This window comes from Fundulus heteroclitus, chromosome 16 (assembly GCF_011125445.2).
Source record: "Fundulus heteroclitus isolate FHET01 chromosome 16, MU-UCD_Fhet_4.1, whole genome shotgun sequence".
Taxonomy (NCBI): Eukaryota; Metazoa; Chordata; class Actinopteri; order Cyprinodontiformes; family Fundulidae; genus Fundulus; species Fundulus heteroclitus.
This window is the reverse complement of record NC_046376.1, coordinates 13,629,349-13,656,235: the sequence shown is the minus strand read 5'-3', so window position 1 is coordinate 13,656,235 and position 26,887 is coordinate 13,629,349. Positions and strand designations below refer to the sequence as shown.

General features: G+C 40.8%; 1 protein-coding gene across 11 annotated transcripts in view; it reads left to right on the top strand.

Moving 5' to 3' along the window:
• Positions 1-5,040: 5,040 nt before the first annotated feature.
• si:ch211-278a6.1 (SRC kinase signaling inhibitor 1) overlaps positions 5,041-26,887 on the top strand; it is a 138,780-nt gene continuing 116,933 nt past the window's right edge. For 8 of the 11 annotated variants that reach the window (XM_036147839.1, XM_036147838.1, XM_036147837.1 and 5 more), the window contains exon 1: positions 6,048-6,682. In XM_036147839.1, coding sequence (XP_036003732.1) covers positions 6,607-6,682 — 76 coding nt within the window. In that variant the 5' untranslated portion in view covers positions 6,048-6,606. Of the gene's footprint in view, positions 5,431-6,047; positions 6,683-26,887 lie in introns of those variants that run through there. The other 3 variants (XM_036147834.1, XM_036147835.1, XM_021324619.2) reach the window with 3 other exon arrangements.

Here is a 26,887-nt window from a genome sequence, read left to right as displayed (position 1 = left end):
TTTTATTCTTTGGGGCTGAATTTGGCTTACTGGCTCTAAATGTAGTTATGCATTTCTTTATTATCTCCACAGGGACAGATGGTGTAAGTGAAAACAACAAAAGCCATGGCACAGAAGGTATAAAAATTATGTGCTTAAAATATTATTATTATTTATTTTAATAAATGGGATTCTTTCAGTTTAGGTTCAAACATCAGATAAAGAAGAGTGAGAAAAAAAACAGGTTTTATTTGACATCACATCTGGATTCATAGCATTGAGTGCCCAGCAAAATATTATTCTCACGTCGTAATAGCAAACTTCAACGTTTATTAGTGATTTATTGTGATGGACCAACACAAAATGTCCCTGTAAAGTATATGAAAAAAAATGTGGTGTTGAAATTTAGATTTTGCAAATGGAAATCTGAAAGGTTTGGCGTGCATATTGAGCAATCTGATACCACTAAAGAATATCCAACGGCACCAACAGGCTTGCCGGTGTTAGACTTATAAAAATAATGCCGTGACCCACCCTTGATGCAGCATATTTATTTTTATTCGTATAAGAACAATACTAAAATAGTAAAACTCAGATTCTGGTATCTGCATATAGCGGCATCACCTTCGCTGTCTAAATGCAGTAATAGCGGTCTGACAACTCACTCTACTGATGATTTATGTCAGTTAGGTTAAAAGTTTAAATAACACCAGATAATGCAGAATTGGAGAGTAGTAGGAGAAAGTAGCAGAGTGAGGAAAAGTGGCCATTATGTTCTCTAACAGCCATTTTTTTTTTTTTTTTTTTTTTGTCAGGGACAATGCAGCGCACACTATTACATTCATAATTGTAATAGGAAGAGCCATAACAAAATGTGTAGATGTGTTGCATGAAAAGTTTCTAGCCTATAGGCTAATTTGCAACCCCAGTCCCCAGTCATTTAAGTTTTGAGTCTAGCCACTTAGCAAACACCTGGAAGAGGTGCTGTGTTGAGATGATGACAAAATTCTACATGCTAAACATTATGTGCGATGAAAGAACTACCAATGGACATCGCTCTGAAGACACCATTCACACCGTGATGCATAGTAGTAGCAGCATCATGCTGTGGGGATGCTTCTCTTCAACAGGGGCCCTTTTAGAGATTGAGGCGAGACAGCTGGAGCCAAATTCAGAGTGATCCGGAAAGAAAACCACTTAGAGGCCCCAAAAGACTTGGATTGGAGTGAAGATTCACCTTAAGACCATGACTACGCAGTCAGAGCTACAAGATCGGGGTTTAGATCTAAGATATTCATGTTTTAAAGTGGTCTTCTCAAAGTCTAGACCTAAATGTATTTGAAATCTGTGGTAAAACCTAAAGACTGCAATTCTCAGACCCCCTTGATGGATTTTGACTGAGATGGAGCCAGTTGGCAAAGAACAATGAGCTGAATACAAATGCACAACAATCCATGCGACTTCTTCTGTCTGCTTCACCGTTATGCACAACTTGGTGTCGGTCTGTCTCATGAACTCCGGATAAAATGCATCAAAGCTTACGGTTGTGATGTGACAAAACGTGAGGTGGTGTGAGGCTGTTGTTGTGCAGTCTCCGAATTGAAGGTTACACTGACACACATGCGACTCGTGCGTTTTTTTTGCCTGTCATTTCACACGCAACGTTTACATGATTGATCTGTTATGAGAGTCACCTTTGCTGTTTTTTTCATACAGCGTACACAGAGAACACCTCTTTGCCCCGCACGCCGTGCTTTATATTAATATATACAAGGCACACTGTCATTGCCAAATGCACTAACCCCTTTTCATAACCTTAGAGAGCCAAACTCCACTGAAGCGAGTGCAGATCTATTGTGCCGGAGAAAGTGCTGAAAGATTTCTAGGTCAATGAGCTCGCTCTGCTGAGGAGGAGAAGAGGAAGGAGGACAAGCGGGGCAAACTAGGCTCCTTCTTCTCTATAGGGACAACCAAGAATTTCTTCCAGGAACAAGAAACAAAAAAAAAAAAAAAAAAAATGGTATAATGAAAAATAAATTACATTTTAGGCTCTGCATCCTAATAACTTTCCCCGCAATATGGTCTGTTCCGGGGCCAAAAATAAAACAGCAGATTTCATTTCATGAGAAAACTGTTGCAAAGTGTGCTCATCAACTCCCTAAAACTACTTGCTCAGCGAGATGCATCTCCGCAACGAGCCGCTTCCCACCGAGTAAAACACACAACGCTGCAAAGCACCAGCCCTACCCGGTCCCCGCTGTTATTTCCCTAAGCAATGAGGACAACAGTCTCGCTGTGTGAACTGATGGGGATGCATGATATGCGATCCATGTTTATAAGCTGAAATGGACAGCTGAAATCAGTGGTTAAAACCTGAAGTGAATCATCATTACTGTCTGAATGCGGGGCATCCAGCCAAGTATCTCAATTGTGAAACATAGGTTGTGGATGTGGGGTAAATGTCCCAAAGAAAATGAAAAAACACTAGGATACCACTCAGACTTTTGGCAACTTTAACCTGCAGGTTTTGTCGATCTTTGGGGGAAAGTTCATAAGGCAGGTGGTTGAGTTCTTCCTCATGGCCTTTGCACCATCCGGACTTAGTGCTCTGTAAGTGACTGACGAGCTGCATTACTAAATACTATTCATGATTCTCATTGTGGAGAAGACTGTGGTCAGTCCCTTTGTAAGTCTAAATCACAACCCTTTAATTCCTAAGCTGGTTTTAGCTCTTAATGTAACAGACAACCACTCCTCTTTCTAAAGGCATCAAAAAATAATTTGTCAAAGTAAAAACTTGGAAAAGCAGGAAATGCCTCGATGATGCCTGACAAAACACGAATTCAGTTCATCAGTTAGCATACTTTGTGGTTAGAGGTTGATCTAGTCTCTTTTTTTGTTGCTGGGAATGACTTAGTAGAGACGGCATTTATTTCCACCTTGTTTTGTCCCTGACTTTAAAATTGTTTCCCTCTGTTGGGCCAGTTTATTTTTTTTCCTAGTGTTTGATTGTTTGCTTAGATTGCGAAGAGATCATCTTTTGCAAGAGGATGTGGTTTTAAATTTGTTTTCATGACATTATTTTAAGAAAACAAAGCATCTAACTCGGTACATCATAAAAATAAAACAGGTTTTGTCATGAAAATGTAATTGTGCCATTACCTTGAGATATCAAAGCTCGCAATTTTAGATACAGATGATTATTTTTAGATATTTGGAAATATAACAACAACAACATTTCTGAGAATTAGTTTGAAATTAGCACCGATTTACACTAAATTGGGTTATTTCATCACTATTAGGTTAGTCATGCTGGCATCCAATTTACTCTGAAAATGTCTATTCAAAGAACTTACATCACTCACCAATGTATTATCATCCAGTAGCCTCATGCCTTAGAAGGTGATACAATGATGTAATATGTCCTGAATAGATCTGGGAACAGATCTATTCAGGACATATATATATATATATATATATATTATGTGTCCTGTCTGGCAGTTTAGCATTGACAATTGTTGTCTTAATGCCAAAGCGAGCCCAAGAGATTTTACTTTCACAAGTGGAGCATTACTGCTTTCGCCATAGTGCTCCGCAGGGGAGCGCTAGTGCGCCACCTACTGGCCAAGAGGAGTTAAAGTTGTATTTCCTTTAAGAAAACCTAACTTGTTTTATCCTCTGACTCTGGGTTTCATCACAGTCTGGAAAAGTCTGCTCTAGCACAGAGTTTGACCATATTTGAAGCCGGACCACTGTAGATACAGCTGTCACGAAATGCCGTTGAATTTTTGCATTCATAGCTCTTTATTAAAGGGCTGAAAACCGTTAATCCGGCTCTGGAAAAGTATGTAAATTTACTCAGAATGATGTTTATGAACCCTTATCTTGAGAAAACATCAGCTAATTATTAAGATAACAGGAAAGTCAACACTCAATCTCTCTTAAAAAAAAAAGAAAGAAGAAGAATCACATTAGAATGACTAATATCTGGTAAGGCCATTTTTTTGGTTCTGTTGTCAGGTTGAGGTGCCGAAATGACTTGCTTGAGGTGTATGAGCCTTACTTCTTGTGGTTCCTTCTTCAAGCAGCCTGCAGTTGTATTGTTTTTAATCATTAACATATTAATCAGAAATCCATATATCATCCTTGATGTTTTATTTAACCAAATCCCGTCCGATCAGTATGAGGGATTGCTGCAAAGCCATGGACAACGCAGACGACTCTCCCTGTGGCTCTACGCTCTTACAGGAGGAGTGAATGCTGCTTATCAAGACTTGATGCAATCTACTGTTTTTTCTTTTGACCAATCTGTATAATCTGATTGAATTTGACTTTGGAAAGTGCCAAATCAAATCGAACTGAATCGAATCAGCGGAAAGTATCCTCTAATTCAGATTTTTTGGTGATGGTTTCCCTTCACCAGGACCGGTTCCTTCCTCGGTGATGCTGATGCGACTCTCCCGTGGTGGATCTCCGGTTGCCATGACAATCAGCTGCAACCTCACCTTTGAGCCGGCGCGGCTTCATCATTAGCCGCTGTTATCGCAACGGGACATTTCTAATTTTCCTCTCCAATCCTTCTTTTTTTTTTCTCCTCAAATCACCAGCCCCTCTCTGATCCTCACCCCCCCCTCTCCTCCACCACCACCACCAACCCCCAAATTAACGCTCCAGACACTTTTTTCCCGCCTCCCCCTCCCACAAGCTCCGCCGAGCATCTCCGTAAAGAACCGTCTTCCTGAACTCCCCTCTGTCACCATATCATGAGATGTGCGCCTCAGGCGTGTAGCAATGCAGTGCAACGCCTGTGTCTTTAAGAGAGGAGAGGAGAGAGAGTATAATGTGTAACAAGGAGCAATGAAGAAAGAGAAATGCAAGTGAGATAGAGTGGGCGAGGGAGTGTAAATTTATCATTGGGAACAATTTTTTTTTTGCCTCATTCTACGTTGTGTGTGCGGAGCATCTTTGAACCGGCATGCTCAGAGTACGCCCATCATTTTCCTCCCTCTCTCTCTCTCTCTCTCTCCATCCCTCACTTTCTCTCTCTCTCTCTCTCCCACACTCATCTGCACACACAATACAACACACACACACTCTCACACACACACACGTGTTCACAGGCACACACACGCGCAGTGCTGTCAAAAGCGCCGCTGCTGGACCTCAGCCATCTCGCAAAAGGAGGTTCCGGCGGAGGCAAGAGACAAGCCAGAGTGAGACAAAGGAGAGGAGGACGGTCGAAGGCGAGGGACGAATAGGAGAGAAGAGGACCGGCTTGAGGAAGGAGAGACGCCGCGCTTTGTGAAGAAGAGAAAGCGAGGAACAGGAGGAGGGAGGAGTGGAGAGGAGGAGGAAAAAAAAGAGAAAGGAAGAGAGGAGGGGGAACAGGAAACGCAATCACTTTCAGCTGCAGCCGTCCGTGTCGCAGCATGGGCAATGCACCATCCCAAGGCATGTTAAACCCTCTCTCTATGCATGTTTATCTAGCAGGTATTTCCTTCGGTTCCGAGTGCCACGCCGTCTAAGCAGCTGGCTGTCCTGCTGCCACGCTCTGTGGAAGGCAAGGGGGTGCAGGAGGGGCTGGGCTGAAAGGCTGGTGGAGAGCAGCAGAGCGATGCTGGTGGATGGATGGCATCAGGTAGTAGGAGTGAGGGGGCATGGAGCGAAGGTCGCGTTGGAAAGACCAGGTGGTTTTAAAAAAAAAGAAAGAAAAAAAAAGAAAGAAAGACAAACACTGGGTGGAGGCACCATGTGTGAGAGCAGCAACAAATGGTGGAGAGGAGAAGTAGCACCAGAGAAGCAGGTGGTGTTGGTGGGTGTGATGGTGTGTAAGGAAGAGAGAGGGACAAGATTTTTTTTTTTGTTTTTTATGTGTAGAAAAGAGCAAAGTGTGTGTGTGTGTGTGTGTTGTTGTGGTTACAGCTGCTGCTCTCAACCACATGGAAACCCTTTGGGAATTAAAGCAATCCGATGGGCGTGTTGTTTTTGTGAAAAAAAAAAAAAAAAACACACAGAAAAGACAAATAAAAATTTGGGAATTTCAAAAAGGGATTCATTTTATTATTTTTTTTGTCTTTAATATAAGTGTGTCATAAATGGATGAATGAGCGGATCCGTCCTTCAGGTGATGCTCCGGCTTTTCCAACCTCTTTATTTTCTCTTTCAGTCCTCTTGTTATTGTAGAATTTTTTTTCTTTTCTTGGAAATACCTGTGAAAAGTTTTATTTTTGCAGCATTAAAACCTGCTCGAAAATGGACGCCTGGAGAGAGTCGGGGAAAAATCTTTGCCAAATTGAGCAAAAATGACAGTTCTGGAGAAGGAGCAAGCATGTTGGTGTTTAATTTAAGTGAGAACGTGGGACAGTATGCTGAGCCCATCGCAAAGCACCTTCTCCCAAGACATAATTAGAGGTGAAGTGAAGAGTGAAGACTTTTCAGAGAGAGAGAGAAAGGCAGCATCACATGGTTCAGGGAATTCGTCCACATTAATTTCCCTCTCTTACTCTTTTCCCCTCCCCTTACCTTTCTCCGTCCTCCCCTCCTCTTTCATCCCTCGCTTGCCTCTCACCAAGGGACTGTCTAGTAGCCGGTGGTGTTTAGAAGGGAAGCAAGACAAGAGAGAAGGCAATGAAAGACGGGGAGAGAATGAAAGGCGGTTCAAAAGAACAGAAGATAAAAAAATGGTTTACTCGCAAATGGACGGGTAAGTTCTGATGCAGAGGTTCGGACGGCCGCAACTCGCTGCGAGTCGGATTGATGTGATTTGTGTAGAGTGGTTCGAGCTCAACAGCAGAGGAGTAAAAAAAAAAACTTGTTTGCTTGTGGGATTTTTCTGTCAGGTGTTGAATTAGCTTTTCACATCTATGTTTCTCTTAGCAGATTATCTTTTTTTTGTAATTGACCTTTATTCTCTCCCAGTTATTTGAGTTTTTTTTTCCTCCGACTGTCTCATTTGTACGTGTAAACTCAGAGAAAAAAATCAGCTGGAGCCTCTGATTAGCTGCAGAGCCGAAGCCTTTGCAATGTTCAGAGACATGTGTGTGTGATTCAGCTGTGGGTGTTTGTTTGAATTGTTTCTGTGGTCATTGTCTATCAGGAGGATTGCAATGGATTAGCCTGAATATGCGCCCCTGGGAGCCTTTTCTTCCTAAACATGGGCGATTTGGCTGCATATTCTCTTCCTAGAGGACCACAGCTGCTTGGAATAATTTGCTAGCAAAAAAAAGAAAAAAAAAAAAAGAGAGATTTTTAAATCGCTTTGACCTGCTATCATTACTGTTGCTGGCAATTCAAAGTACTAATTGAACATAATGCCGCCAAGGACCAATGTAATTGCATTCAAGCCACCAACAAGGCGGTAATTTGTCAAACCAGACTCAGCTTTCCTGTGCTGGTGATTGGAGAAATGTGCCGTTTGCATTCGCCATGCCAGGCTTTATTAACTTCCTGTGAAAAGAAAAGAACACCTTTAGAGGGCCGTCGGTGTTTCAAGGCACAAGCGTTGAAGATTTGAATAGGCAAAGTCGAGTTGTAAAGCCAGAGCTGGCCTACTGGAGAGCTAATCCTTATCATGTCGCTGCCATTGTGCGGAGACTCCGAGATCCTGTTGGGTCCGTCCATCCATGTTCCACCTAGCATGTTCTGCTCAGGTTTATGCCTGCATGTCCTTGTCTATCTATCTTCTGATCCTCTTCAGCAAAGGCAGAGAAAGATTAATGCATTCTACGCGGCTGGGAAGGGCCAGGAAACGGCCAACCTGCCTGTTGAATAGATCTTATGACATGTGGAAGGGGAGCTCTGTTAGAGAGGGGCAACATAGGTATTGCTGCACATTAAGTTGTCTGAGACCTCTTGGCTAAAAACAAACTTTTTGAAGAGCTGGATTGAGCTGTTCTGTCTCGACTTTGCTGTTTGTACAACCATTTGGCTGGCAGCGCAACAAAACTCTTTAAATGAAATTAATATCACTTCTAGGTTGGTCTGACTGGATAAAGGTGTTGTTTAGCATTGAAATGGATATCAGTGTAGCATTTTTCTTGGTTTGAAGTAAGGTGGAAGATAATGGCCTATAATTGGCATGTGCCGTTTGGAAACTAGCCACAGGGCCGGTCTGTTTGCAATCTCGTCCTTTCAGCTCATAAAGCAAATACAGGTGGACTGAACTGGGTCATATAACCATCTCCACATCGGATATTTACCTAAGATGCAGGGACACGACCTTTATTGATTCATAGTCTATTTCTGCCTTTGTTGGAGTGTTGTTTTTTTTTTTTTTATGCTGGATCACATCGCATGCAATACGAGTTTTCAGGTTGAAATGTTTGTTCATTACCAAACTGTTGGTTTAAGCCTTTAAATCAGCTTTTTATTGACCGTAGCACAAATCCGATCTCGGTATGATGGTGAAGTCACAGCTTTGCACACATCCACCTGCTTGTTCCCCAGGACTGTGCCACACAAAGCCCCATGAATCCTGCCTGCCTGCGATTGGCTAATGATGATGCAATGTTTTATGGCTGAGGAACTGCACGTTTTAAGGGCATTTCTGAAGTAATTGACCCTACTGGGAGCAGCGCACGCACACTTGAGCTGGTGTTAAAGTAGATGAGATAAACAAATGTTAAAGATGATACACAGACAGCATTCTTTTTGTTCTAAGCCTTTGACTTAAAAAAAAATTATAAAAAAGAAGCCGATTTCTTAATGATGGCGTGATGAGAAAATCTTTAAGCCAAACCAGCTTTCTTTTTAGGTTCGCATCCTTTACTCTCCTTTCCACAGCAAGTTGTAAAAAGCTCCAGGGCATTTTTCGTTGCATACTGTACGAGGGACGCTTCCACAGGTTATAATTTTTTCATGCACAATTGATTAGTATATCATTTTGAAAAAAGGATTCTGTACTGTCTTGCACTCAACAACAGGGATTGCTCCTAATTGAAACAACGGGATGCAAAAAATCGAAGATTAAAATCTTTGTCAACGATTTGTGCTCTTACTTGGGAGACTCGTACGGCTGCATTAGAAAGCAAAACTAGTGAGCTCTCAAGGTCATTAATGATTTAGTGATTTTAATGTTACACCACATATTTACAACAATCCTTTTCTCCATGTCACAGCAATGTTCATTGTATTTTGATTTCTACGCACAACACTGATTAATGTACAGTGGATTGTTTCATATTCGATCAAATTGGTAAGCATGGAACTCATTGAAGTAATTTGATTGGCTACAGATAATCAGGAAGTGCAATTTTTATTTGTATTTGTGAATTTATTTTAACATTTTCAGGCCAATTGTTGATAAAACGGTTCAATGTCACACATCATTGTCACCTTTACTGATTTAGAGGAGATTAAATATTTTAAGATGTGGTATCTCAATTTTTTAAAACTTTATCTTTCCAAGAGCAAAATGCCGAACACAGCCAGGTGCCATGTCGCATTTTAGCACCACCAGTTGAGTAAATGAAGGTGGAGTTTTAAATAGGATTTAAATAGCCTGGGATACCCTTATTTATTCTGTTGAGATGGGCACCACAGTTACTCCTTTCATTTAGCTTTTTGTGAAATTCAATCCACCGACTTCCACAATTTTGCATTTGTCATCTGTATTTGGAGATGTAGTGGGTTGGGTTATTTAAATAAACATGTCAGTATTTATGAAAAGACCAAGGAAATATTTTAAAGGGATTTGAATATGTGTGAATATTTAAAAAAAGTGAAATTTTTAATTCTGTCCAGCTGCACAAAATGTGAAAAGATTGTGTTTTCCAGCAGTATAGCCGTCAGCAACAACTTTAACACAATATTAAAGTTTAATGAATTGTGAATCTGGAAGCATCACAAATTATTTTACACAAACCGTTTTGTGTAAAAGCTTGTTGGCTTTTTATCCTCTAAACACATTAAACTTCCTTCAATAAGAATCCATATTAATACCTTATATGCTACTTTTAAAGAAATCAAAGTGAGCTTACCATAGAGGACTAGAATAAAAACTCACAAAACTGTCAGTAAAGAGTCACGTTAAATAGGAATACTGGAAGTATTTTTTTTTACAAATCCAGAGATTACGTTTTGCAAAGGTTGACAGCGTTTCAGAAGTTTGAGGCTCGGTGACAGCTGGGCTTTAGCCAGTGACAGCTCTGTCACCTAAAGGATCCACTCCTGTGTGGCAAATGGAGAGCAGTCCAGTTTCAGTAGACCTGTGATCCTCAAATTAGATGCGGGGATGGAGGAGGTCAAAGGGGCACCGAGGTGTAAGGCAATGACGGCATTTGTAGGTGAGAAGTATAATTTAGTAACCGGTCCGAGACCCGACTGGGAGCCAGCGGAGCCGAATGACAGCTGGAGTGATGTGTTGCCAAGGTTTGGTGTCGGTGAGAAACCTGGCACCTGAGCTTTGGATCTACTGGAGCCTTTCCAGAGCTTTATTGCGTAACCCGCTGTTGCACATGTTCCAGGTGAGAGGTTGTGAAAAAAAAAAGTTTATTTTAGTCAGAAAACAGTGGCAAAATGTCTTTAGATATTTTTAGAGATTATCTAAGAACCCCGACCTAATTAAATAGAATTTAACAATGTTAATTCTTTTACAAAATGAAGTTATTACAGTCTATACCTAGAAGCTCTGTGATACTGCAGGGATGTTTGCAAAGGCCGCTGTTTACAGTAGGCATGGGCTGGCATTACATTCTCGCAGTATGATAATGTTGGGTAAAAATGTATCAGAGTAATACCAAAAATGTATAAATTGATCCAATTTCTTTTGTTTTAAACAGATATGCAACAAATTTTCCCAATGCCACTAAAATAATACTTTGATTAATACAGTTTTAATTCTTATTCTGATATACACAGACATAAGCAAACATGTAGAATAAAGGCCCACTAAACTGAATGAAAGCTTTTGATAGCTTATTACGCTGAATATTATAATTTTTTTTTTTTTTTTTTTGCAGAACTACTATTTATAGAGCAACACTGAGCAAGCTGATGGTAATTTCTTTGGGTAGACAGCCTCTAGTCGGCTGATTAACGGTGGCGCAGGTAGCTTGCCAACTGTAGTTTTAAAACTGCGTTGACTCAGCGATAGTTATGGGCATTTATTTACTTACTTTCCACACTTTGACTGCTCGTGATTTTTATGACCAGTAATCATTTCCAAACAAGTAGATTAGTCTTTCTTTTATGTTAGAGGAAGGTTTAGTAGCCTTGTTTCGGTCGGCCCATCAGCAGTGCACAACAACAGGTAGGGGAGGGGCTGAAACTACTGCCACTGCCAGATTTTTTTCATCAACCCTGGAATAAATTTATACTAGTTACTGCTGCTGTGCGCGTGCACAGCGATGATTACCATGTCCCACAAGCCCTGGCCTTATGCTATTGAAAGCAGACATTTGCATACATTGTATAAAAAGACATATAACCTTTAATTTCTCGCTAAACTTTTCCAGTAATATGGCTGGACATTCCCATGATGTTTAAACTTGCGTATAACTGTTTAGACAGATGAGAGTGACTCCTTCAAGCATTTAGAAATCATACCTAAGGATGAACCAGACTGTCTGATATCTTGGCTGGTTTCTGTTGGACTTTTCATGATGTCACACAAAGGAGCACCGTTTTTGTTTTGTTTGTTGTTGTTACCCTGAAATACATTCACAGCCACGTCTTTAACAGATTTACCGCAAACTTTCAAAGACCTACCGGAAGCTTATGAAGCCACAACATCATCTGGGGTTCTCCAAAGTGTTTAGAGGGATGGAAATCTTCCAATACGCAACCTTGGGACTGAATCTAACTCTCAATATTCTCTGATGTTGATCATCCTGACTGACCTAAAACAGGAAAAGTTTAGTCTGATTTAACGTCAGACGATGAAAGACAAATACCGTTTTTTTTATTAATAAATATCTGGCTTTACCTGTACACTTTTGTAATATCTTCAACTACATATTGTCTATAGTATATATGTGAATTATTATTCTCCTAAACTCACAAGAGGCAAATAAGGAACGACAACAAAGATCTTAATGGAAAAGATAGAAAAGGTATGTTGTTTATTCCGTTATTTCAGCTCAGCTAATTTGTAATGCCTCCCCCTGCTTGGGCTTTTCTTTTGGTCGCATAATAACGAGGATCCCAATCTGGTCTGTCAAGATTCACAGTTGGCAAGTTAAAGTTTGGAACCCCCGGTCTTTCTTCTCCTTTTAACAAAGAAACAGTGAAGAACCTTAACAGTAAGTTCAGGTATGCCTTTGTCACAACACAGGAAGACGTGGAACGGCCCGGTCATGACAGAAACACGCAGCGTTCCACTGAACGCACATCCTCACGTGGAACCAGGACACTCCAATTTTGGAAGCATGCTTAGTCTGTGTTTCGGGACAAATAGCGGCGTCAAACCTTCAGCTCCCTGCTTCCTCGCTATTTAGTTAAAGAGCAGGCTTACCCGTTAGGATAATCCAAATGAGTTTCAGAGGACATTAGCAGAGCACCTGATGCTAAATTCTTCTCTTGCCAAAACCAAAGAAGAAAAATAATTGTTGCAAGACTTTACATGACAGATTTGTTTTTTTAAAAACAACAACTTTTGGATCAGTATATGTGCATTGACATAAATAAAGGTGCGTAATTGTCCTCCAGCTGTTGTCCTCTGCAGGAGCATAATCACCTCTTGTCAGATCGGGAAATCTGTGAACTAATCAGGTGAGATGGTGTCGTCCACGCTCGTCTTTCTCTCTATATGTCAAAATGAAGGAGATATTTACACCATTGACAATTATGTAAGATTCTGACACTGAATTGCTTTTTTATGAGAACAATAATTACTTCCCTGCTGACGCAGCAATATTTTTGCTGCAGTAATCTGTTGGAAAAGCCTCGCTGCTTATAAAACTCCCAGCTAAAATACCTTAAAAAGAACTTGATTTGTGAGCGCTTTCCGTTGTGAAGCTAAGTTGTTACAGCAATACTTTGTTTCGCAGCGGGAGAAAAATAAACATGTTTGCGAGTAGAAATGTTTTCTTAATGACAAGTTAATGAGAATGCCAAATCTGGGCTTATTACGGAAACCCCAGCTTTTCCATTTGTCGTCTTGTTTAAAACATATAGCCACCATAATTAAAATGCGTCCCAGCGGTATTTCAATGTCTGTGCTCTGCTCCGGGGACACTTGGTACGACGCAGATCAATCAGTGAAAATCGAGGCGATAACGAGGAGAATCTTCAGATTTAGCTGGCAAAAAGTGGCCAATTCATCTCGGAGATCAACTTTTCTGCACCAATTAATGAGCAGCCTCAGCCTTTTTGAGGTCCTTGAATAACGTCTGCTCTGCAGAAGATAGATGGGAAAGCCAAGCTGAATGATTGAAATCAAGCATAATGGTGAAATTCAGACTTCACCGCATGTGTGAGGCTGCATATTGTCTCCCCTTCGTCCATCATCCGCCCGGCGCAATCAGCGCGCTGATTGACGGCAACCACAGCAATCCTGTTGTCAGTATTTTAAGTCCGACGGTGACTTCTTACTCCTTTATTTTCAGCCAGATTGCTGCAACAGAATGAAGATGTCAATTTTCAATACGGCCCTGTAGCAAAACTAAGTCTCTAAAGTGGGTGTTTACACTGAGGTTTTTCTTCTTCTAAAGAAATCCTTGATGTTTCTCAGCTTTTTATCCCTAAAAAATGAACCCAGGAACCCAACTAAAGATAGAGCCACAATCCGTGAAAGATAATTGCCGTTTGCCTCTTTAATGAAGGGCATCTATCTTTGCTCTGTCTGTGAGTAAGCCCCTCTAGTTCCCAGTTTTCTAAGCCTGTAAAAAGCATCTTATGCTGATGTTTTCCACCTTTTAAACTAATCGTGGGTTGTTGCGACTGTTGTTTTTGGGTTGCATCTGAAGATGCGATGCAAATCTTCTGTCAGAGCGGGACGGAAAACGTGCTTTATGTCTTTTGTGCATCAGTTTGGCTTCTTAATTGCCTTTCTGTACGCATGCAAACCCCATGAAAGAGTAGAAAATTAAATACAATTCCCAGTACAACATGAAGCCACTCCCATGACATATTAATAGACACCCACTTGCAATTTAATGCGATCCAGTAGAACAGACCAGCAGCTGCTTCTATATTTAAACTTTTTTTTTTTTACAGTGTGTTTTGGTTGGATTAGCATGAAATTTTCTAGGTGTACCTGCAGAAGTAGGGATTTTTTTTTAATATGCTGTATGAGTTATTGATTTTTAGCTTTCACTGTTTGATTTATCCTGTAGACTGCAAAAGGACATTTAAAACAGATTTGAAAGTGCGAAGCCATTTGAGGACACTGATAAGCTAAAGAACCGCTTGAAAGTATTCACACCCCTTGACCTTTTTCCACCCTTTGTCACGTTACAATCACAAGCTGAATTGTATCTAAGGATTTTATGTGAAAGGTCAACGCAAACTAAACCTCAAGGTTAACGGAAAATGCTTCGTTGTTGATTATTTTAACTTTCATTCAAATAAAAATCGAAAATGCGTGGTGCACATCAGTATTCAGGCCCTCCTGAGTCGACACTTTGTAGAACCACCCTTTGTTGCAACACAGTCTGAGGTCTTTTAAGGCATGCCTCTACCATCTTGACCATCTAGACACAGATTTTTTACCAAACCTAGTCAGATGGGTGGATGGAGAGCTGATGTGAACATAACTTTTCAATTCTTGCCACCAATTCCTTACTTGGGTTTAGGTGTGGCGCTTTGTTTGGGCCATTCTAACTGCTAAATATACCTTCTTCTACACCTTTCTACTTTGCTCGGCGTTGGTGAAGATTCTCAGTCATCCAGGTCATGATCAGTCCAAAAAGAGGTTAAAGAAAATAAAACAACTGGACTTCTGTTCTGAAGCTGAAGACGTTTCGCTTCCCATCCAAGAAGCTTGGAACTCCACAGCTACTCAGAATCAGAATCAGAAATACTCCAGACATTTTGAATCGAGAAAGCTTCTTGGAAGGGAAGCGAAACGTCTACAGAAGTCCAGTTTGTTTTATTTATTTTTTTAACCTTTTTTAGATTACTCTGCTGTGTTTGTGGGGTTGATGGTTTCTGGTAAGGTCAACCTCTGCCCCACTCCCAGGTCTTAACAAGCTTTCTTCCACTACTGCCCCGTGATTAGCTCCATCCGACTCCTCATCATCTCTGACCAGCTTCACTGTCCCTGCTGAATAAAAGCATCCCCACATCATCATGCTGCCACCGCCATATTCCACAGTAGGAATTGTGTGTTGAATGCAATGTGCTTTCTTCCAACAGCGGCCCTCTTCAGGCCACGTTTCCGTAGGGGCTAGATTGGTGAAGTTCACAAATTTCTTGTCATGTCAACACATTCTCCCATGTGAGCAGAGTCTTTTTGCAGCTCCTCCCGAGTTGCAATGACATCTCTGCTTACCGCTCTCCTTGCCCGGCCTGTTGGTTTAGATGGACAGCGATGTCTTTGTAGGTTTTCTCCAAGCTTGAGACGTGGCTTCATCATTTATTTCTGGCACATCTGGTGCGTCCCTTGGTTCCCGAACCATGCCGTTTGTTTACCGGTGTTCTCTAACAACCTCCGAGGCTATGTGTGCCAGGCACCGTTGTGTATTTAAGCATTTGTACCTCCTTATCCGAGGCGCCTCTTTGGAGGTTTCACGTGAGCCTCACCTGGTGTTTTGTTGCACCTGAAATAGCACGGCTCGTGCACTCGGCTTGCAACGTTCAGTGAAAATGGGGCACGTAGTATCAGATGCACCTGTTTCCGCTGTGCACGGGACTGCAGTGGTTTAAACACAGGAGCTCGTGTTTCGCTTCTCTTCTCCACCACAGGCTCGTGTTTTATTACGCCAGCAAAACCTGTGGTTATTATTAAACATTTCAGATCAGTTGACTGGTTAAAAGCGTTTAGGCGAAGTTGAGCGGATTCCTTTTTTTTTCTCGATTGTTTTGGATTCTGAGAGAGGGGGAGCATTTCGCTGAGCCCAAAATCCGCCTACCTCCGGGCTAAGCACTCATTTCTGGCATCTGTTATTTCACAGAGCGAGAGTGCTGGTGAACTGTGAAGCACTAAAAGCTTGAAAAGAGAAAACAGCTTGAACCAAAAAAAAATTTCCCCCAGAAGAAATGGGAAGGGAAAAAGTTGAACTTGGAAGACTTTTAGAGGAAGTGTAGCAAAGTGGTAAAAGTCTTCTTTCCTCCTAGGGTGTTTCCTTCAACGTTCCCCTTCCTTTGCTTCTGATTTTCAATTTTAAAGATGCTCAGGCAGGAATACAAAGCAGGGACCGCTCTGATGGGCAGATTATCCTCCGTCTGGTTCCGACTGAATCCAAAAATCTCTCAACTCATTCCTGTCCTAATCTCTGCAGACTTCTTAACCATCCTCCTCTTTGCTCTTCTCCACTCCAGACTTAAAGGTGATTTATCAAACTGTAACAAGAGGTTTGGTATCCCGTTGTTAACTGAAGCATATAATATGCCCGTAAATCCACTGGGCTTGGCTCCATTTTGGATATCCATGGCTGCCTTGCCCTAGTCAAAATTTCATCTTTCATTATGTAGACCGTCAGCGTCTCAATCTCTTAAATCAGTCGTGCAGGTCAGTTTGTCCATATCATTATTTTTTGCAAGTTCTCTAGTAGATGTGATTGGACATATCTGCAGCGAGGCCATGCTCTGCTGCAATTCTGCGGATCACTTTTCATTTCCTTCCTCATTTTCCCACCAGGAGCTACCTTTCTGCACAAGAAAACCAATTCCCACGTTATCGCTCGCTAATATACATGTAATAATGAATTTAAACCGGCGGAGAGACAGATACACATTTAAATTATCCAGGAGTCCGGGCAAGCTTTTTTTTTAAAAACGGTGCGTGTTTAACTTTCTGCCGCCGTAATCGTTGCAGGTTCAAAGCTCGCATGTGAGATTCGTGCATGAAGCCAGAACTCACTGCCACGAAGCATTAGAGCAGTGAGTATGAAAAGGTCAGACCCGTTTTACGGCAAAACAAACCTGTTACAGTCTGCTTCACCTGATGCTACCTTTGTGCTGTATGCTTGGTCTGAGATTTATTTATTTATTTATTCATAGATCAGCAGTGTTTTTTTTAAAGGGCTGGTGTAGGAAAATTCCCACTTTTAAATGTATAGCCATTAGTCAGGGATTGCATGCAGCTTCGTTATGGTTACTTATTACGGAAAGTCACTTCCTGGTTATGATTCCAGTTGCAGAGATATGGCTTTGAATGTTTTGACCTTGTTCAATAACAGACAGTCCATTGACGGATGCACGCTCAAGTAATCTCTGCCGAAGCCAGAGCTCATCCTGGCACCTATGAGAAGGGTGACTGAAGGTTGTCAGAGCTGTTCTTTTTGAAACTTGTTTATTAGACATTATTTTGATACGTAACCAACTCATAACTGCAAACAGGTTTTGGGGAGTGGGGGAGGAAGTGCAATATTGATCGAAATGTCATCCTAGTAGTAACATAATTACAGGAAACTGTTAATTATTAATCATGTTGGATGTATGAACAGAATATTCAAATTTGTATTTTTTATGCTGACAAGTTGAAGCAAAATAGACATTTAGTCAGAAATTCTGTGTATTCCCAATAGGGCTGCACGGTGCCAGAAAAACGTTTAATCTTGATATGATTGCCCAGCATTTTGATGATGATATTGACTAAGAAATGACTGAGATCACCATTTCTTGTGAGCTTTAGCGTCCTAACCACTAAAAATATGGTGTAAATCTAGAGCAGACCATCCGACTGGACACATATCGTATTTACATGTGGAGTTAATTGCATCCAAGAAGCCCTTTGCGATTGCGATACTGCAGACATTGGTACTGCGATGATGATTGCGATTCGATATATCGTGTAATTTCTAACCTCAACCCAAATCTAGTCCTTTATCTTAATAAGCTTACATATATTTTCTGTAGGATGCTCTATAAGTGTCTCCTGCATTAGATACATGGAGACTGCCTCGGTCTGTCTAACCCTACACCGCTACTCTGGTAGTAACAGGCCCTTTATAAATTATTTCATAGTTCTGACTTCACTTTCATCTGCATTATTTTTCTGACGTGACGACTTGTAACAGTCGTCGTTTCCAACCCACAAGATCAGATCACTCTTTGTCCTATTAAGACAAGAAGCATGAACTTGGTGTCTTTCCCCACTTTTAACCATGTCTCACAAAACCTTAACCTCCGTTGGTCGAGTCACTTTAGATATCTTCAAATCTGAAGCTTTGGTAAACATGTAAAACCCTTTCGTTCACAGTCTGAATTTATCCTCCGCTTTAGACGACATCCCCCACATTCCTGATACATAATTATTTCAACACATTTTCTCCATATATCACAAATCAGGGATATGCATTTCAATGAAATCAAAAAGAGAATTCGGGGCCTGAACTGGAAGACGAGCTGATCCCTGTTAACAACTCAATCAGATTTAAGACAGCTCATCCTGTGTCGAACTAGGTGTCATTTGGTTCAAAGTACTACATGCATTTACCTTCTTTGGACTGCTAGATTCAACCTTTTCATAGATGACAACTCTGGCAACTGTCATAAGCAGCTTTAACGCAATCTGTAACCTTCGTAACATTGATTCAATCTCTAGGCCTCATCTTACAACCTAATGTCTGTTCAGCTATTTCCAACACTGTATCAAACTGTTATACAATGTAAAGCTAATTTAAAGATATAATAACATTCTGAGCTGTACTTGTATGCCAGAGGATTTTGTTACATTTGAAACCCACCAGACTACCAAGGACTTCCAAATGGCAGGGAGACCTCACGCCGCTTCTAGTCTAGAGAGAGTTTTTTTTATCCATTTAGAGGATCTAGAGAGGGTTTCTCTATGTCCTGGGCCTACCTCAGTCAATTAAAAATATTTCCCTCAGACCCTGTGAGGATGAATGTTGGATTCCCCTTCTTTTTGTCGTTGATGTCAATACAAGGTACATACCACCTGCTCTAGAGATGGTGTACCACCTGGGATTTGGTGGGTGGGGTAGTGTGGCAAAGAAGCTGTGATATGATTCTATGTTGTTTTGTAAAAACCGAGTACTGGTTGTTGCGGTCAATTAAATCTTAATTAATTGTGTTTCTCAACAAAAATAAATTACAAAATGAAAAGAAAAGAGTGTTCTTTATCAAACCTTACTTGCTATCTCACTACGGGAGACGTCATATTGCGTGATTAATCATGGAAGTTTGTCTGTCTGCCCTGAGAGGAACCTGCGGTAAGTCTTCCAGCCAGCACACAGCGTTACCAGTTGCTCATACCAAGAAAACTACAAGAGGGTACCAACTGCAAATATGGAGGTCTAGCAAAACATTAAAGCCACCACTTTTCTTAATGAAGATGAAAACATAAAATCCTAAAAATAATAAAACCTACATTTAAGACTAATGTCTAACCTACAGTTTCCTCACTGTTTTCCCACCTTTCTCTCATTTTCAATATTGCGATCAGTCTGTCAGCGTTAGTGTCTCAGCCACGATCTACTGTATACAATATGGACTTTAAAGGTAGTTCTGGAGTTCAGTCAAATGTGCAAAAATATTTTTGTTATGCAGTGCAGGAATTGGGGGTCCTTATACTATAGTATTGTACCAAGCACTGCACCAACGGAGTCTTTGTAGAAAAGTACCCATGTCTGATCTTCAGATTTCAGCATTGAAAAATATATTTTATATTTTCCGCCTTAATTAATTATTGATGTTTAAAGCAAAGACACATCACACTGCAGCAGAACAAGATCCCCTACTTATTCAAAATTAAGACAAAATTGCTGAGGAGTGAATATTTCAGACCTGCTTTCCCATCCTATATTAGTAATTGGTGTTGTTATTATTAAAAAAAACAGACTGTGTGTATCCTTCAGATTATGTAGATTTTTACCTTACCTTGGAAATTTTCATAAAGGTTTTCAAAATTTCAATATCCAGCAGACAGAAGTTGAACGCTCAAAATAATAAAATGTCAGAATTGCTGTTTGGTTTCCAACCTTCCTGTTTTCAGCTGAAAGTCGCTTTCTCTTGCTCTCTCTGAATAAACTGCAGGCACATCTCCGCATGAGTTACTTACATCACTGTTTTTCCATCTTTGCTCAGTTTGATTTTATTTTCAAAACAGCTAAGATAGTCTCAGCAACAGTGAAAAATTGCCAAGTAGCATTTAGTATGATGTGTTCACTCGTCGGAAAAAGATCTTTTTGATTTGCGCTGCTGGCTCTGGCCGATCAAGCTGAAAATCAACCGATTCCATCCCCCTGCTGCTTTCATTCTTTCTTTCTTTCTTGTAACTTTGCTCACTTGTGACAGTGATATTGCTGTGATGGGTGCAGTGTAATACATTGTGCAGCTTTGCATTTAAGTAAGCTCTAATTGCTAGAAAAAGACCCCCCCCCCAAACAACATCCAAAGCAGACATTTTGATGTTTTTCTAAATACATTTTATTTTCAGATGCATGTCAGTGCTGAAGCTCTCTCTCTCTCTCTCTCTCTCTTTTGATTGGATTGCGAGGTTTGGATGGAGACATTGAGGTTGATTGTGAGACATTCGAATAGTAGATCTAACCCTCTAGCGGCTCTGAAGCAACAGTTAGAGGATTGTAAATGTTTTATTTTATTACAGCCCATTGGATAGCTGGTATTGTTTCACCGATTCTTAAACTGTGGACAATTTATATCCCTCTGCTGCTTGCATGATAATAAAAAAAAGAATATTATTTGCATGCACTCCTACTTATGAATATATTTACAAATCGATGTGTGCATGCCCCCAACTGTCAGGCACCTGATGAGAAGCTCCTCTCTTCTGCAAGCCCTGCATTCCTCCCACAGTTACTAGGAAACCGGAGGCTGACTTAGTCGGCTGTTGAGGTGCAGAGAAACATCAGGCCGAAAGCAAGAGGCAAGGGGGATGCAAGTAGGGGAAGCTCTGGAGTTAAATGTTGCAGAATTACGTGACATGGAATTCGAAATTCACGGTTTCTTTTGTTCTCATTGATTCACTGACACCTGTTAAGCTTCTGCACCTTCCTTTTCTTCGGTTTCCTTGATTTTGAAATTACATCCCTGTGCACAGGCATTGGCGTACCCCAGTGATATAGATGAGAGTCCTTTTGTATCTGCTTCAATTCACCTCACAGACCCTCATAATGGGGCAATATCCGGCTCCCTTTGTTGTAGTAAATGTGATACATCCCAACCCCTAATGACCCCGCTCACTATTTCTGATGTCCTGTCATCGTTGTGCACGCACGCGAAATCACACAGCAGCACAGCAACAAACTGATCTTCTGTTTGGTGTTTGGAGTCCTGGCCGTGTAACCGTTCTCTGTGTTACTTTAAATCAAGATGTGTGTTTCGTTTTTCCATTGCATGTGTATTTTTTTTTTTTGCATTTAGATTTGTTTATTTATGTTGTGCAGCATCGCCGTGTCGTTTCTTCGTTTCATCGGCTTCGAAACAGGCTTTCCAACACTGCGGCTCTTTCTCTGAGCTCCTTTTGGTCTAGCAGATGAGCGCTCGTGTTGCCAGGAACTTGGAGCTGGCTGTGTGTCTAGTAATCCAACTTTTTCCTTCTGATCAACATGCCAAGAGGCCATCGTGGTAAAATATCAACCCCACCTTCTTGTTGGCATGTAGGAATTGTGCAAGGACGGCTGTTAGAGCTACAGCGAGAGAAGCTCCGGGGTTTGGCATCGGGGCTCTTCCAATTCAGCCCACCTCCTCCTACCGCCAAACAGATGCTCCGGAGATGGAGGAGTGTACACAGATGGGCTCCTGCTTGTCATTCAGACCTTTCTGATATTTGTTTATTGAGTTGAGTATTTTCAGAAATATCACTTCTAAGATTTGCTGGAGGACTGCACTGGATTGGTGGTATCGGAGACATGCCACAATGTTTACAAGGGTTATTGTGGAAATGATCTATTTGTCGTCTATAAGATTTCTCACAATGTCTTGGAATTGGTTAAACTTAGCAACATGAATCGCTAATTTTTTGCTCCCTTGGTTTTATTGAATCCTACCCCGAAACAAAATTTAAATATTAATCATAATACCATAAATTAATAATGCATTATTTTCCCTCTTGGGGAAATTTGGTGTTTCACAGGTTTAGTTAAGAGACATTCTGCTTCTCTGTTGCGCAAAATGCTACATAACCCAGAAATTGAAGCCATGGTGGACTTTGGTTTTGCGTTGCGTTTTCCACTGTGTTGTTTTTTGGAATTGTACAACCTGCTTACTTTCTTCTTCTCACCTTCTGTTAAGTGTTAGGTGTGGACAGAGAGAATAGAAACGTGTAAGCTGAAAAATAAAGAAATAAACACTCTTGTATACAGCTTTAGTCATTGCTCTGAGAGCAGGCAAAAAATTTACATCTACGTGTTAATGCACAGTTCACCAAACACAATAAAACAACAATTAGATTGAACAGAGCCCTCATTTCAGCCCAGATGGACGTTCGGCTGCGCCTCGGTGGCGTTTCAGCGACTGTCCTGCTGTGTGGTGGTTGTTTGGTTGCTGTTATAATGCAAACTTATGGTGTTGAAACGTGCTTTTGCAGTTTCGCGTCTTCCTTTATGTGAACTGGCAAACAAACCGAGAGACGGAGAAAGATGGAGAGGTGGCTCATAATTTGAAGTTGATCCCTTCTGCATTGGTATTCTGTTCTGGCTTGGCGTGTAAGCCTGTTAACCACAAACTCTTGTTGCAGAGCATGCAAATGGGGCTTTGTATGAGAAAGGGCTCGCATTGTGCATGCAAACAAAGAGTTTGGGTGTGAGATTTCTATTTTTTTTCCCCCTGTTGCACTCTCTTATGTAGATAATTATTGTATAACTGGGATAATTCTGCCAGAGATGGGACAGTACATGTGTTAAAACAAATGTTTAGCCTGTGCTGTAAAAAAAGCTATTAAATGCTTATTTAGATGTTTTTAAGTTTAATTAGGTTTGCTTACATTTTTCTGTTTCGTTCTCATAAACTTTTATTATACTTTTTACATTTGCTGTTGTCGTAGTTTTAGCTCCTGGCTGCACCTGAAAGGGTCTAATTGGTAAGGATTCTTCAGCCAAAGCGGAAGTGTGAGCGGTCCATGTAGTGCAGTCAGTAAGGAAGGAGGTAGAAAAAGGAGCCTGTATGCTTCCTCTCATAGCTCCTTTAGCATAGAGAGCTCACGACGTCCCTCACCGGCACTAAGGAGTTATAAGGCATCCCACAATCCTTTGCATGACATGACATATAAGCACAGCCCACCTCACAGAAATGAACGAAATAGTCCAGAGAGAATTGAGCGCGCACGTTGTCGTTCTTTTTCGGACGGCTGTAGTCCAGATTTGGTCAGAATCATCTATGTGCGTTTCCGTCGCCCAATGACGAATGAGGAAAAGGCTGTCCGAAATCAGCGCAACAGTCCGAAGCTCCTGTCCTCCCCATGCTAGCAGTCTGACTGTTGACGTCATGAAGGGTGAAGGAACAGGGGCTAAGAGCTGTGACCAGAACATTTCGGATGAAGCCTCTGTCTTTATGAAAGCTTTAAACCACAGTGTAATTGCTGTATGTGTGCAATATCAGAGTTTTAAAGGGCTGCTTTGATGCAATGTCTAGCACAGACTATCTACTCAAGATTGTACAAAACTCTGTTTCTGAAGCTGTTATAATACAATGTTTCATAAAACATTCATGCTCTTTAAAATCAGTGATCTTATTCCGAAGGTTAAAGCTCAGTCAGCAGTTTGTGGCCTTGTCCTAAGCTTTCCACTTTGCATTGCAGGTTCCAGACCTTGGGCACACTCCTACCAGACAGTGATATTCTTATTTGAATATTTTTAAATAGTCTTTCTCTTTGAAAGAATAAAAAAAAAACTGGCTTGAGAGAATAAAACATCTTGGCCTCAATGCTAACCCCCTCGATGCCTGTTGACATCACAATGGGGGGGGGGGGCTTCTGTGCGCTTCTGACTGCTGATCAGTCATGAAGAAGAGATGCTGGAGAAAGCTGGAGGGATGGACACAATGATGTGTTGACAAGCCAAGACAGACTTAAGATGTTAGACCGAATTGGACTAACCAAGACCGGCTTCGCTTGGTTAAAATTCTTTGTTTTTATTCAATGTCTTCATGCATCCTTTCATCATTGAGCAAAATTGTCTTTCAAATTGCCTAAAATATGGTTCAGAGGTCCAAGTGGGGGGGACCACAGCACTTTGAATCGTCTTGTTACCGGAAAGTGCTATATAAATAAACTTGCCTTGACTTACCAAAGTCTGATGTACCTGATGTGGCTCACTCTGAGTTCCCTGATCTATTTTCCTTTTCCAGACGTTTCCTTAAGTTAAGTCAGATATTCAAAAAACCCAAATTGTGCATGTAAACCATGTGTTTAGCCTTTCAGAGAGCTAGACCTTTTAATAAAGTTAAATCTGTTTCAGGCAAAAAAAAAATTATCTAACATTTAATTTAAATTCCATGCAAAGTCCCATGCCATGTTTATCCATGTATATTTTTCTTGATAGTGAATAACTCCCCATATGAGTGTGAATAATACACATATTTACATAATATTCAATTTCAACTTTTTGAGAAAAGAATTTGATTTTCAGACAGATATTTAAAAATGAGAGACTGACGTAAATATATTTAATTACACTCACAATTTTCATTACATGCTGATGAAGCCCAGAGGGACATTATATTTGCTCCCCAATTTGTGTGTGGTACCATTTTTTTTGGCAACAACACTGGGTAGAACTTAGATGAATATATGGGTTCCACCCTTGAAAAAGTTGCCAAATCCTCTCTAACAGTACCAGACAGATTGTGCAACCAGAGGCAATCCCTCGCCTCCACGTTTAGGGATCAAACTCCATCCTCCAAGATGTCAGAGTTCACCCCCAACCCTGCTGAACACTTTTGGGATAAACCTGAGCATGCTGCTTGTGCCAGATTGACCACCACAACCATGTTGGCCGATTTGAGACAAACACACAGCAGTGTGTGACCAAGCTGGTGACCAGCATGAGGAGAAGGTGCTAGACTGTTGTGGTTGTGTACAATCCCCCCATCCACTACCGAAGCCTCTTGTTTAGATTAAGCACTGAGCTTTAGGAGAGAGGATTTGACTTTTTCATGGGTGCAACCAACATACTCAGATTTTGTTCCCACTCAGAAGTTCATTTTCCTTGCAAACGTGGCACAATATCTGGGAAAAATAAACAGGCTTCCCAACAATATAAAATGTATTGCAAAAAAATATTGTTACTACAAAGAAATAATTGCCCAAACATAAATGTCCTTAATGTCCTATTGAATAGTTAACCAGTTGCATGGACTTTTAAGACTTTTTAAGGCCACACTTAAGATGGATTTTTGTGACCGACTTCGTAAAGCTCAGAGAGAGTGGAGGCGACATTAAGCTAATGGAAACAAAACAGAAAAGTGAGGAATTTATGTTTTAATTGCAATTAATTAACATTACAGTATTCAGCAATGTTGCAATTACATCTTTTAAATATGTTTCCGTGTAACGCTATATGGCTTGTTTCATGCAGTTTACTTCTTGTCCTTTTTGGATTTTGGCTTTGCATCTTCCCAAATAAATGAATAGCTACGAATCTGAACAGCAGAATCTATTTCACTTGATTCATATGACAAATTATGAGTCAGAGGATAATAAAAAATAAATAATTGAATTACATAAATACGGCAGAGTAGGTACCATTGACTGCCACTTTGTACTTGAGACTCTGCCTTAATCACTAATCAATTCTATTGATCCGCCGGGTTGTCAACTGACTAGTGAATTAAGGATAAACTCTTAAAACCAGGACAAACGGTAGAGATTTCCTTTACATTCCTGCAGATATTCCTGGATCTCTCGCAGGATGTGTACGCTTTTTTGTACTCCGCCGTGTGCGGTGTGGTTTTCAGTCGTGTGCCCTTCTCTTCTGCTGTTTATGATAATGGCAGCCGGCTGTGTTTTGAATGATTCATAGCTGAATACTAATGGGACTTGCTGCAGATGTCTTGGAGAAGCCAAGCTGAGCTCTTTAGGTGTCACTCAGGGCACAGGAATGCTGGTCACCTGCATTTACAGGTACTCATTACTTCATAAAAAAAAAAAAAAAGATGCATCAGTTTGTTAATTTCCTGTTTGTGCCAGGGTTAATTTAACCTTTATAGGCTTATGGGTTGTCATTGCAACTGAATGCATGCCAGAATGTCTAATTTTCTCAGCACGTGCTGGAGATCAGATAAGGAAAAAACAGCAATGTCTCAAAAAAAAAAGTCAAAAGAACATCAGAATTGTGCAAAGCAAGAAGGTTAGAAAGATGTCTATTAACAACAAGGAGCTGCACTGGCCTTCAGATGCCTTATTGGTCTCTTCTCGTCATTTCCTACCTTGCTCTCTCTCTCTCTCTCTCTCCTTCTTTTTTTTCTTGTTTCATCTTCACGGTTGGATATACCTGATGCTGCCTGGGCCTTGCATGAGTCAATATCGATTTCTCTTCCCTTTGCTCTCTTGGTGGGTGTTTGACGCAGGGGTTCAGTGACACACGGAGCTTTGTTGTTGCCCTTTATTCCTTTTCACCATTCCCAGTCCGGTCCAGCCTATCATATCACAAAAAATCCTCCTCGCTTGCTTTACCGGCATCGGTCTAAAAAACCCAAAGGTTTATGACGCTTTTCCACCGAGGCTCAACAAAGCAACTAGAACTAGTTAGATTAGCACCTAATTGATATTATGTTCAGAACATTTCATGTCAAATTCTTGGTTTTGAAGATGATGTTTGCAATCATCAGAAAAAAAGCACAAGAAATGACCGCCTCATAGTCTCTCCATATAAGATCATAATTTTTT